The sequence below is a fragment of the Phyllopteryx taeniolatus genome, chromosome 16 (assembly GCF_024500385.1).
Source record: "Phyllopteryx taeniolatus isolate TA_2022b chromosome 16, UOR_Ptae_1.2, whole genome shotgun sequence".
Taxonomy (NCBI): Eukaryota; Metazoa; Chordata; class Actinopteri; order Syngnathiformes; family Syngnathidae; genus Phyllopteryx; species Phyllopteryx taeniolatus.
The window spans coordinates 18,780,296-18,793,849 of NC_084517.1; the positions used below are offsets into that span (position 1 = coordinate 18,780,296).

The window sequence follows — 13,554 nt, forward strand, 5'->3', positions numbered from 1 at the left end:
GACTCATAGTCGATGATAAAACACGTGCTCACCAAAAGGTGGCCGAGCTCACACAACGAGATTTACATTTGAATTGTATCAGGTCAAATGATGGATTACCACCTTTTGTCAAAGAAATTGGGTTTTTTTTCGAAAAAAAAAAAAAAAAAAAAAAAAAACTCGCGTAATATTCTGACTTAAATCTAGAAAAATACTTTTGTTGGGGGAAAAAAGAGCATCTTTTCTTAAAAATACAACTATTCTTTTCATATTATATATTTTTATTCTTGCAATATTAGGTTTTTTAATCTAAATTTTGTCATTTTATTGGAAAATATGACTTTATTCTCATAAAAAAAATAAAATGTAATAAAATAGTTTTATTGCCAAAAAAAATGTTTTTCTTGAAAAAAATATTATTTTAACCTGCTGATATTATGACATTTTAATCTAAAAAAGTGTTATACTCGTCTCATAAAATGATGTTTTTTTCTTTAAAAAAAAGTACTACTTTATTCTTGTAACATTAAAGCATTCTTACTGAGAATATGACTTTACTACAATGTCTCTCTCTTTAATATTAATAGTGGTTAGTAAGTAAGCTACGTTTATTTATATAGCACTTTCCACAGAGAGTGATATGATGGCAGATAACGGTTTGAATATAATATTTGAACTTGTATTTTGTTTCTTGAGAAGAAAATCGCTTCAAAGTTTTAGTTGACCCTGGTGTGAAGAGGTTCCTCTGTCCTACGGTCAACGCTGAGCAGACACAATAGAGTCTGGGGCCTCTCCCACCGCCTCCAGCAAGTGGTCCCCCCCCCCCCCCCCCCCCGGTGGGCCTGATGGAATGCATGCGGGCTGTCCCGCTTTCTCTCTCGCCCCTGGAAAAACAATCGCTGTGATTTGCTTTGTCTCTGCAATCGTCCCAGCTCAGCTGCTCCATTGTCAACACGAAAAGGGGGCACAAATGCAGCCCGCGGACAGATACGGAAGATGAAGGAAAGAATTCTCAGATGCGGGGAATTTCTGTTAATATGACCCGGTTTCGAATTAGCCAATATTTATGGTGCGGTTGCAGCAAATGCAAGACTGTATGTAGTCATTGCCTGCAAGGAACAAGATGACTATCGCATTTCTTATCTGCATTTTTCTTTGAGGAAGTGGTTGCTGACAAAAGTCCAGAAACAATGCGGTTAGTTTTGTCATGAAGCAGTTCATCGTTTCATGCCGTGTAAAACGCTAACTCTCGCCTTTACGGATCACTTCATCGGGATGTAGTGAAAACGAAGAGAGCAGCCACGAACGAGCCCTCACTCCCCCCTCTTTCCTGGGGAATCCTCAAAATGATCCCATTTTGACGCCAAGCTCTGCCCACAATGGGCAACAAAGCTTGGTAATTTAGCCCAACCGTCTCGGAATGCGCCTTCCAATTGGCGCTTATTTGGATGAATTCCCAAGTTGGAGTTTCTTAAAGTACGAGCCCTTGGAAATTGCCAGAAAATTGCAGATTCAAACCAATATGGCTGACTTCCTGTCCGATTCTGTGCATGGGATCATTAGACTTTTCATTGTGCGCTGTTCTGATAGACTTCTCGACGTGAATTTGTGTCCATCGGCGGAACTGGTATTGGGGGCTATTTTTTTTTCTAACTTTCAAGTCGAGTGCTACTAAATGAGAAATGGCTGCTTCAAACCAACGTAGATAACTTCCTGTTCTCTTCTGGGCATGAGTCCATGTAACTTTGTCCTGTTATGAGAGACATATCCTCCCAATTTCGTATAGATCGGTCAAAGTTTTGTTCGAACTTTCTGATGGGCGGAAGGCCACTGCTGAGTGAGAAATGTCTCGCGGTACTTTCAACCAATTGCGGGCGTGGGTCCTCCTGACTTTCTGCATCTTATGACATATCCAACCGACATCGTGTCGATTGCTGGAACTGGTGTGAGGGGCTTGTTCCCCCCCCCCCCCCCCCCCCCCCCCCAACTTTTCAGGGGTTGCTACTGAATGAGTTTTGGGGGACTTGGATATCGGGACCCCTAAAGTCCATACATTTTCGCCAGAATAACCTGATATGTTGAGGCCCACAATAAGTGAAGACCGCACAATGCATGTCGTGCAATTGAGCTTCACTGCCCTCTATTGTTTATTTATGTGCACTACAACGCTTTTTTTTTTTTCAGGACGTGGCAACCTTCGCAGTACATAAATGATGTATGTTTAAAATGTTGGCCTTCCGTTAACGCAGAAGACGACTTCGTGTGTCCTCGTCGTGCCGGCACTCAACTTTCAGCAATGACATGACGAAGCTTGCGAGGGGCTGTGAAACTGCTGACCTCTGACCTCTGACCTCCTTAGGCTCGTCCCAGACGCGCACAAAACACATTTCAGCAAGGGAGGCCTCCGGCTGCAGTTAATGTTGTGGAAACAAGTTTTTTTTTGTGACTAATTTATGCAAAGAATGTTTAAGCAAACCCAGAAAGAGAAATACATATTTGACTGACTTCATACGATAGAGAAGTCTTTACAGGCTGGTGGAAATTAATTTATTGAGGTCAACTGAAATAATATGGCAACTTTTTTATCAAATAAATTATGACTTTTGTTATTGAAAAAGACTTTATTCCCATAATCCCGTTTTAAATCATGTAGTAATTGGACTTTTTTTCCTCATAAAAAAAATATATATATTTTTTTTAAACCTCTTATTATGACTGTGCACAACAAAATGACTCTTTCTATCACCAAAAATAATGACTTTTTTTTCTTGAAAAAGAAAATCACATTTTTTCTGGCAATCATACTTTTTTTTCCACGAAAAACAAATTTGACTGGAGTCTCAGTCGTAATATTACTTTAAATGTTTTATCATAAAAACTACTTTTTTTTCTCAAAGAAAATAGGACTTTTGTTCTCTGAATGATGACTATTAATATTCTTCTCAGAAAAGAAGGATTTTTCTCTGGAAAAAAAAGACTTTTCCCCTGACAAAATTACAATTATTTGTTCTCTCATCTAAAGAAGTAAGACATCTCTTTATATTGCTTTTTTTTTCTTTACAATGCGGCCCTAACTCGAGTTGATTGCTGCAGTAAGTGCATAACAACAGCAGACGGCGCTATTTCCAATCACAACTGTGAGCCTCGGGACATCTGAGTAAACACGAAAAGAGTACAACACAAACTTGAATCAGCACTTTCCAAACAGATTCTTATTTAGCAATCATTTCATCACCCTGCCAATGTGTTTTAAATTGCTATTCTCACTTTTGTGTTTTGAGGGAAAAGAAAGAACTATTCATTTTCAGTTTTGAGGCCTGCTACCACCTAAGTATTGGGACAGACTATTTCTTTTCATATTTAATTATCTGCCTTAATTAGTCCCCATGAAACTTAACAATTTTGCGCAATTGCATGCTTCCGACTTTGTAGGAACACAACACAATGGACATGAAAGGCACATGCTCGGATACGTTGGGTGTGGAAGAACAAGGCTGTCGAATTGGGTAAGATGTCGCAAGTTTGACCTCAAGTTGGACTTTGGCACACACTAAAGATGAATAATTCCGTGGAAAATGTTTAGGATATTTCCAAAATAATGTGTGTGCTTTGGTGTTGCTGTTTTGGTTAGCATCTGAGATAACTACAGGTACTGCCGATTTTTTTTGTTTTTTCTTGATGGGACCAGGGAGTTGTCGAATTGAGGGAGGACGTTAAATTGTGAGTGGATGATACACCCGCTGACGGAGTGACTCGTGAATCAGTGATCTGTATTAAATGCCACGTTGTGACGAGAAGGGCGCTGGCAGTGTAGTGGCAGGAAGGTCACCTGCCGTAAAAACTGCCAAACAAATCATGCGAGCGACTCACCGTTGGCGACCCCCGACGAGGGAAAAGCTAAAAGTCAAATTGTGCTGAAACAAAAGCAAAACAAAATAAATAAAATAAAGGCATCTGCTGTGTTGGGTGGGGCACTCTCGCCCCTGCCCCTTGATGCGGAGCGGCCGCCTACTTTGCTCACGACGTGCCTATGCTACAATAGCACAGCGCGAGAAAGCACGTTTTTGCGGGAGCCTCCACCTTTGCGACGCGGCCCCTCGGCTGGCGGGCCCACATGGAAGCCATTACATGAAATTACAGAGATCCTCCAGAGCTGGCGAGTCCCGCTCTAACCGCTCGCTCATTCAGCTTGGTCGAACACGAGCTCAGCGAGCACGGTGCAAGCGAACACGCAGAGTGAGGTCCAGGCACACACACACACACACACACACACTTTGCCCGAAGCCGTTCATTCCCCTCTTGGCTGTGTCGGGACAAGGCTGCAGTGTGCCTCCCTCCCCGCTGCCCTCTCCCTCTCGCTCCTGGACGGGGCCAGAGCTGTAAATTCCTCAGACAGGCCTGTTTGGAGGGCCTCCATTTAAACAGCGGGTTGGGGAGTATGGGGTTGAGGTGGAGGGGTGTGGGGGGGGGGGGGGCACGCTCGCCAGAGAGGAGCCTACTCAATAAGTCATCATCAAAGCCCTGCAGACGCTCTTGGGAGAGAAATTATAGCAGCACACCGGATTAGAGCATTTGTGTGTGTGTGTGTGTGTGTGTGTGTTGGGTTACCTGCTTGCACGTCCAGGTGTACCCAAGGCGCTCGCACGGACCAACAGGAATCCAGTTTACTGGCACCTGGGAAGCAGATATGGAAGTTAATGTTGCAAATGTTACCACCGTTGGACTTGAATTTGCAAGTATGTTGTGTTGTTTTCAAGGACAAAGAAGTGATACGAAGAGAATAAATATTCTCTATTTTTCGAGACAAAAGTGTTGTAATTTTGGGGGAAAGAAAGAACTTTTTTTTTTTTTTTCGAGATAACATGTATTCTCGGGGAAAAAAACCGCATGTCACATGTTAGGACTTTCTATAGCTGTAGATTACAATTTGTTTTTTGGGGGGGGGAATAAGACATAACTCTTGAAAAATATGACTTCATTCTCGTTAGATAAAAGCTTCTTAGTCTTTAAACAATTCTACGTTATTCTCGTAATGTGACATTTAATTTGTATTTTTTTTTAAATTCCCCCCCCCCCCAAAAAAAAACTACTATCATACATTTATTTATTCAGTAAAAAATATTACAACCCAACTTTTCTCAGAAAAAAATAAGATTTGACTTGAATTAAATTAAAATAAAATTGTAGACAATGTTTTGACTGCGTTGTCTTGATGTTCCAACTTTGTTCAGGAAAGAAATACACCTTTTAAACTACACTAAAATATGACTTTGTTCTCTTACATGATAACTTTTTCTAAAAACAATACAAGTTTTTATCTTTTAAAATTGCAACTTCATTCTCAGGAAAAAAATACAACTTTATTCTCTGAAATTAAACTATTAACTGGAAAAAAGAGATGACATTTTAGCTGAACATAATCATGATTGGATTCTTGTATAATTACAACATTTTCTACTTGGAAAAAAAAAAACTTGACTCTTGTAATATTTTGACTTTGCCTAAAAATATGTTGTTGCAACGTTCAACTTGTCTCTTTCGGGATCACCACAGCAAGTCACTCGCGCGATTTGTTTGGTTTGTTGTTATAGCGCGTACGCAACAACAAAAATCCTTCCCGAAATATCACCCTGCGATGCCATCTTGTTGTCATAAGCGCAAACATATTTTACCTCATAAAAACAAACACGCATGGCCGCAGAGAGCTTTAATTGTACAGCACAACAACTTGTTGCCTCCTTGTTGTGTTACCGTTTGCTACTGCAGCTTTCGAGACAGTGGCGAGCGTGTGATCGCGCTGTGATATCTGCTTGCACATTTACCATTCCAATGCCTGCACGCACACACACACACACACACACGCACACACACAAACACTCCTCCCAATCAAGCCCATTATTATCCCAGGCATGCTCCAGGCTCCCAAAATATCTGTCAGACAGCTGTCGGCACCTCTCGGCTTAGCAGCTCGAGGGGCTCTTGAAGTTGTCCTTCTTCTTGCTTGATAACATGCACAGCCTTCCCTTAAACAGTCTGGGCCAGATACTTTTCCTGCCATTGGAAGACTGTACCCCCTCCCCCCGAGCCTCCTGCTTTCCTTCTAATAGCCTCCCCTGAGCAGCCTACGAGCAATAAAATAGCAGACAAATGGTGTGCACGAGGCGTGAAAATGAGCCACCAGGAAAAAGCAAAGTGGGAAGCAAGGCCATGGTGAACCCACTCTCCAATTACTATTAAACCTAAGGCGTGACCCACATGTTGATCTAATTATCGAGACGATACGGCGGAAGACCTGTCGATCCTGATAGAATCACCGGCTTAAAATGCGGCAATTTCTTTCAGGCGTAGCAAAGCTGATACCAAACTCCATTAAGAATCGGAGGGATTTTAATTGAGCAATGTTTTTTTTTATTTTTTTAAATGTGGTTATTGGTGCCAGTGGAGCAAGACTGGGGCCGCACCATTATGAGAAGTGTGCCTCATATTTCAGTGACATTATTTAGCTTCATGGGAGGGACAAACTGAGAAAATGCTCAGGTTGTGAAATTAAAAGTCCTCATTTTGAAGGAGTTCTAGTTAATAATGACAAGAACATCTGAAAACGACAAACAGTACTTCCAATTATGTTAAGAACCAATAAACTAATAACGTGAAAAAATAGATTAAATAAAATACGTCATACCTACCAGAGATGCTGACGATTACTGATGTAATTTGGCTTATTCTGCCCAACCAATCAGAGGATGGAAAAATGCTAATGTTATTTTGGGCCAACAAGGTAGAAACTGAAATCTGGTTGGTTAAAGAAACAAAGTTACTGATTCTCAAGGTCCTGGGCAGATTACATTGAAGCGGTAGCACACTGAAGCTGAAATGTGATTGGACAAAAAAATAAATAAATCCAATGCAGTATAAACAATACTGGAAGCAATGTAGCCAAGAGAAATACTACGAAGTGAATGGATTAGAATATTGGGAACAAAGTATTTGAAATGAGGTTGTAAATGTCGAGCAAGGCTTGTGATGGAGAAGGCCTTGCTGACCCGCTCACTGCCAGCGAGCGTCTCTCCATTGTCTGGACGCTACAACACACTGGTATTTAGGTTGACCGCACATTTTGAACATTTCAGAAAGTGAGCTCTGTGCGGCCATATCGAAATCTTTCCTCGTGGTTAGCGTCTGGCGGCCAAGTCAAAAAAGTGATGCGCCAGCGTGCTGAGCTCAGTCCAATTCTCCACGGCAGCCATCGGAACGCGTTGAGAGGAGCCTCGTGTGGGTGGGGGCGGGGGGAGAGAAAGACAACATTTTGGACTTCCTTTGGAGATTTCAAGGGCGTGCGGGACAGATAGATGTGTTCTGGAAAATCTCCGCTGCTCCTCTCTGGTTCATCATAATGTATGACTGCAACTAATCCAGAGTGCAGAGGTTGAGTTCTTTTTGAGCCCGTGCCAGGATGTGATGAGAAACAGGCTCGCTTGCATGTCTGCAAGTCCCCCCCCTACCCTTTCCCTTTGTCTTCAAACCACCTTATACACAAGCCTGATATTAGTGGGATAACGCATTACATCTCTAAAGAGAGAAAAAAGTGCAGGCCCTCATAACACCATCTTTCTCTGAGAAGGCCTGCTTGCATTAAGCGCCACATCACAATAAAGGTCTCTGGGAGCATTCTTCCCAACTTGTCCATTCTTGCCCTCGAGCGAGCGAAACTTAGCGTGCAGGAGCCAGCATCTGAGCTAAGGGACACAGGAGACGACTGACACCCAAAAGGGAAGGGTGTCGACGGACAAGCGAAGGCCGCGTGAACGATCCCGTCCGCAGTTTGGCGATGCATCATCATCATCAGCAGCAGCAGCAGCATCATCATCATCATCGCCGTCGACCCTGCGGGACGCCGCCAGACAGCAACCTGGATGAGTCAACGGCAAAGCATCTGATTCCGTTTCCAGATGTTTCAAGGTCTCACGCAAATAACCTTTAGCCGAAATATCAACAACATCGGGAAGAATGCACGCCTATTTTCCCTCTTGGAGGGAGACAAAAGGATTTCAGTATGGTGGATTAGAAAGTGAACACAGGCCTGTTAGGATGCCAGGTTTGTCCAATGTGAAAAGGAAGGAAGGAGGGGCTACATTTAGCAAAAAAAAAATGTTTTTTTTTTGTACTTGAATTTTTTGAAGGTCTCCAAACACACTTGAAACAATACAAACACATTTAAACAGAATATATTGAGAGATAGAGCAAGAACAATGGATTTTTAAAAATGACATTCAAGTACATTATTAAAAACATTTTAAAAAAAACGTTTGCATCCAAGAGACTATTATTAATTTCCTTAGCTGGCAAAAAAAAAAAAAGTTTAAAAGAATATACAAATATAAAAAATACTGCAAAATAGCAGGACCGCAAAGCCTGAACCGCGATATGCTAGGAGTTGACCGTACTGCAAACCGTTTTTTCTTTCTTTTTCAAATGGACTGTATAAGTTACAGGCCACATTATGTTCATTTTGTTACCATGAGGGGAAAAAAGCTGGCATTTTAACAGGGGTGTGTTGCCGTCCGACGTCCACTGCAAACGCTGGTTTTCCATCGGGCTCTCCAAGCCCCTGCGCCTTTTTCACCCTGAAACAATCCCTCTCGGCGCCTTCTCGGAGCCATTCTCCCGCTCCCTCGCTCGCCTTTCAGCTTGGGTGCAAAGCCAAACAAGCCAGCCATTAAGTTGAGTTAAGCGCAGGAAGTGGAGGGAGTCAGGGTGGGTGGTTGGGGAGTGGTGGCGGTGGTGGTGTGGGGTGGGAGGGGGTGGGAGTCTTAGGGGGCCAGGCGGCAGTGTTTACAAGGAGCTAGTCAGGTTTCAGCAGCACTTTGAAGTGAGCGAGGCACTGGAGACTGTCTGTCACTGTAGGCCGAGCGAGGCCTAGCGCCGCTCCACTGACTCACTCACATTCCCCCCATTCATCTGAGCGGAGAGAGGAGCAAAAGAGGGCGGGTGGAACCGGGACAGCGCTAGAATAGAGAGCGAGAAAGAGAGGCACAGGTCGATTTATGTCCCCCCCCCACCCCCCCTCCCCTCTTGGAGTATCTGTTCCTACCTTTCATCGGCTCTAACTGTCTGTTGTTCCAGGCCATCTGCAGCCAAGCCCAGATATTAGATAAGAACACAAGAAAGACACTCTTGTCTGCCAGGTCATAGGAGAACGTATAGAAAGACTGAAGCCTCGCAGTAAACTAATATGATTACATGCGCGCACACAATGGTACATTTGGAGCCCCCTGGTCTCGCTGCCTGCGAGGCGAGAGGATCGGCTTCCCGGCTCTCCCTCCCCAGCAGCCAAATACACACACACACACACACACACACATAGCCTTCATGACATCAGCGCAGAGATGCTTCCACTGGAGCACAGCGTGGGGGATTCCAGCTTGGCAGCGGAGAAGTAACGCTGAAACCACCTTGTTTAGTTTTTTTCCCCCTTCTTTTTATATTCCCTCCAACAAACAGGCAGGCAGGAACGCTTTCACGCCTATCCGATGGCGCAGGCGTTTCTCGCCAGACGATCCCTGTGTTGTTTTAAGCGCGGCCTCTCGAACAAAAGGAGGTGTTTCCCCCCCCCCCCCTCTTTCTTTCTTTCTTTTTTTTTTTTTGCACTTGGTGGTGTTATGTGCGAGGTGAGATGCCATTTGGAGGGGGTCACGTTCTCACAGATTGCAAGATCATTCGCGACCACCATTTCAAATTCAGCAGCAATTCAACTGGAACTTTCTGTTTGGAATTGCCATCCGTCATTTTATTTCCCATGTGTGACATTTTCATGTTTCAATTTGATTTTCATTTACACTCACTTTAGAGTATTCAATGAACCGAAGATGCAAGTTTTTGGAATGTGGGAGGAAACCGGAATATCCACAGAAAAGCCACACTGGCACGGGAAGAACATGCCAAAGCCTGGATTCTAACCCCCGACCTAAAAACCTGTGAGGCTCGTCTGACTACGAATAGCGTGACAATGACAGCACATTTGCGTAGTTTTACTTTATTATACAGTACTTAACTTCTCTTCATCGTGGTAATGTTACTAATTGGACTTTGGAGTTTGCGTTGTATTTGGAGATCCAACCCTTTCTGCGAAAACAACATGGCCGCCTTTCGGACACGTTCTCCAAGGCTGTGTTGAATGACTAGAGAACATATGGACGATCATACACTACACGAACCATGCAGTTTGACTAGTAGGTGTTTAATCTTCTCATTTGCACTTGACACATATTTTGGTTCGACATGCTCTCAGGAGAATTTAGTAGGAAACTGTACAAAATCTTAACACGTATAAAACGTACGACAAGTACGCAACATACACGACTGACATGATGCAATGGACATGCTACATTAGCTGTTAGCGCATATTATTTTCCACTCACAGTGCATTACTTTTTGTAGAAAAATCCTACGAAATTTGCATAACAACTTTGGTTATTCTTGTTCCACAGCTGAAATATTGACATTTTATACAATGTATACATACATGTGACAAGAGCCCAAGCTCTATGACTGCCCTCAAAGATGTCAAGCATTCATACAGTTTGGTTAGCAATACAACAACAGCAGGCAATTATTATCCCACAAAATTCTCAAAATGTGATGACATCAATTTTTTAGTTTTGTTTTCTTATCCCGACGTGGTGCGGTACACACTGATGTTATTATTATGTATAACCGCGAGGCATAACGCTATTTTACTAGCCCGCAGAGACAAGTCGTGCCACGTTCAATGTCCGCCCGACATTACGCCGCTGAATGACGCTTCCTGTCCGCCCGCATTTGAAATACGAGATGGGATCTCCAATTGGGGATGTTGTTCTCTTTCGGAAAGAACAAGCACATCTCCCAGGATGTCAAGAGAAATGAAAATGGGAAAAGAGGAAGTCTGAATGCATGACATCGTAGTATTGGGCAATTCATATCAGCAATCATTCTGACCAATTTCTTTCTTTTTTTTTAAATGCAAAATAACATGATCATTTATGTTAGTTGTATAACCACACAAGAGTATATAGTAGCTTCCACATAAAGTGACTACATACAGTAATAATGTTAAGTGGCCTATTTGTACATTTTGCTGGCTGAACTTGAAATTCTTTTAACATATAAAAATCAAGCACGAAGCAGGCTCAAATTATTACAAATGTTATTCAGAAAGAAAAGGGGGCAGATCTATTTGGGTTTGTTGCTGTCCAAAAAGTGACAACTGACAGTTAAGACGTATACTTTTTTTTTTTTTTTTTTTTTTTTTTTTAAATACAAATATATAATTTCATGTTTTTACAAATACTATTTACACTTGGATTTAATTACATGTGAAGTCGTCTTTGTGCTGCTGGAACATGGAGCCGAGGAAGAGGAAGAGGAGCTGAGCATTTCGGCACATGGCGATGTCGGCCATGTTTGTTGTGCGTTCGTTGAGTCAGGCTGTCCCGTTCGGGCCTCATTAATCCAGCTCGCCGTTTGGTCAAAACCCAAACGCTTTTAAGATCGGCGGCTCGGAATGCCGAAGAACGCGCCCCCCCTCCCCATCCCCCTTCCTCACCACCACACACGGCCGCCACGAAAAGCACAAATCAGTCCATCCAAGAGCTCGCGGCGGGCCCTTCATCCTACACGGTGGTCTCTCCGTGTTTGCCGTTTGTCAGCCTGGTGTAGAACTTGTGCCAGGAATGCAGCGTTTTCCCAGACCAGATCCAGAAACCGGACGTGATGCCCACTATGAGCGTCATCAGGTACTTGATCATGTAGACGGTGAAGTCCGGCGTCACGCGGGGCCCCGTCTGCGCCGGGCACGGGATGGCCAGGCTCCTGCAGCTGTGGCCGACCCAGCTGCGCTCCCAGTGCGGGCGGAAGGCCTGCTCGTAGAAGAAGCAGGCGATCACGATGGTGGCGGGCACGGTGTAAAGCACGCTGAAGACGCCGATGCGCACCATGAGGCGCTCCAGCTTCTCCGTCTTGCTGCCGTCGTGCTTCATGATGGTGCGGATGCGGAAGAGCGACACGAAGCCGGCCAGCAGGAAGGAGGTCCCGATGAAGAGGTAGATGAAGAGCGGCGCCAGGACGAAACCTCGCAGGGGGTCCAGGTTGCTGAGGCTGACGAAGCACACGCCGCTCAGCACGTCGCCCTCGATCTGCCCGATGGCCAGGATGCTGATGGTTTTGACGGCCGGCACCGCCCAGGCCGCCAGGTGGAAGTACTGGGAGTGGGCCTCGATCGCCTCGTGGCCCCACTTCATCCCCGCGGCCAGGAACCAGGTGAGGGACAGAATGACCCACCAGATGGAGCTGGCCATGCTGAAGAAGTACAGCATCATGAAGAGGATGGTGCAGCCTTCCTTCTTGGTGCCCTGGACAAGGGTCTTGTAGCCATCCGGGTTGAAGCTCTCGTTGCACACCACTTTGTCGCCCAGGAAGAAGCCTGCGATGTAGGCGATGGAGACCATGGTGTAGCAGCCTGACAGGAAGATGATGGGCCTCTCGGGGTACCTGAAGCGCTGCATGTCCACCAAATAAGTGGTGACCGTGAATAAGGTGGACGCGCAGCACAGGACCGACCAGACCAGAATCCAGACGCGTGAGAAGTGGATCTCCTTCTCGGTGAAAAACATGTACCCGCCGCCCCGGGACGGCTCGCAGGGAGCGGCGCAGTCCTTCTCCTCCAGGAACATGTAGTTCAAGTAGGGAGGCACCACCAGCGCGGCCGGGCAACGGAAGGGCCCGTCGTGGCCGGAGACCACCGTGAGGTCCTGGGTGCCCGGGACGGGCAAGGGAGGGACGGTGGCCGCGGATGAGTCGTTCTGTCCCACGCAGATCTGACCGTCGCCCAGCACGGGGAAGTTCTCGCAGCGCAGGCGGTCGGGCCACTGGAAGCCAAACTTGTTCATGAGGGCCTCGCAGCCCTGCTTGGCCCTCTCGCAGATGGACCTGCAAGGCGGGATGGCCTTCTCCAGGACAGTGCAAACCGGCGCGTACATGGAGCACAGGAAAAATTTCAACTCGGGGGAGCACTGTACCTTCACCAGCGGGTAGAACTGGTGCACCTCCAGCCCCGCGTCCTCCTGGTTGTAGTGGCCCACTAAGTTGGGCATGATGGTTTGGTTGTAGGCGATGTCCGTGCACAGGGGTATGGAGATCGGTTGGCAAAATCCATGCTCTGGGATGACAATTCCGTTGTCTCCTTGATACTGACCTGATGTCACCATAAGCAGCAAGAGAATGACAAACCAAGTGCCGCACAAAATCATCTCGCCAAGTTTAAAGACAGCAACTTTAGTCAGACAATTCAATGAAAAGCCTCATGAAGCAGACTCAAATAATATCAAATGTTGTAGAGTCTGATCGCTCATACACGAGCGTCGTCCTCTTTGTGTTTGCTCTTCGCTCGGAGCGCTGCTGGCTAACTTTTTCTTTTCCCAAACTCCCATTCGCTCACCCGTGTCACTTTAACGAGAAGCAAAACGTCCGCTAGATGCCTTCAAAATAAAGGTGTCGCGGTCACGGTCGAGAAAAGAGGCATCGTTTGCAACGACGTCG

At 45.2% G+C, this 13,554-nt stretch overlaps 1 protein-coding gene across 1 annotated transcript; it reads right to left on the reverse strand.

Annotated features, from left to right (window-relative positions):
• Window positions 1-10,195: 10,195 nt before the first annotated feature.
• On the reverse strand, window positions 10,196-13,454 carry fzd2 (frizzled class receptor 2). Its single transcript, XM_061748715.1, has one exon. It carries the CDS (start codon window positions 13,263-13,265, stop codon window positions 11,631-11,633), a length of 1,635 nt encoding a protein of 544 aa, XP_061604699.1. The 5' UTR covers window positions 13,266-13,454; the 3' UTR covers window positions 10,196-11,630.
• Window positions 13,455-13,554: the final 100 nt, after the last annotated feature.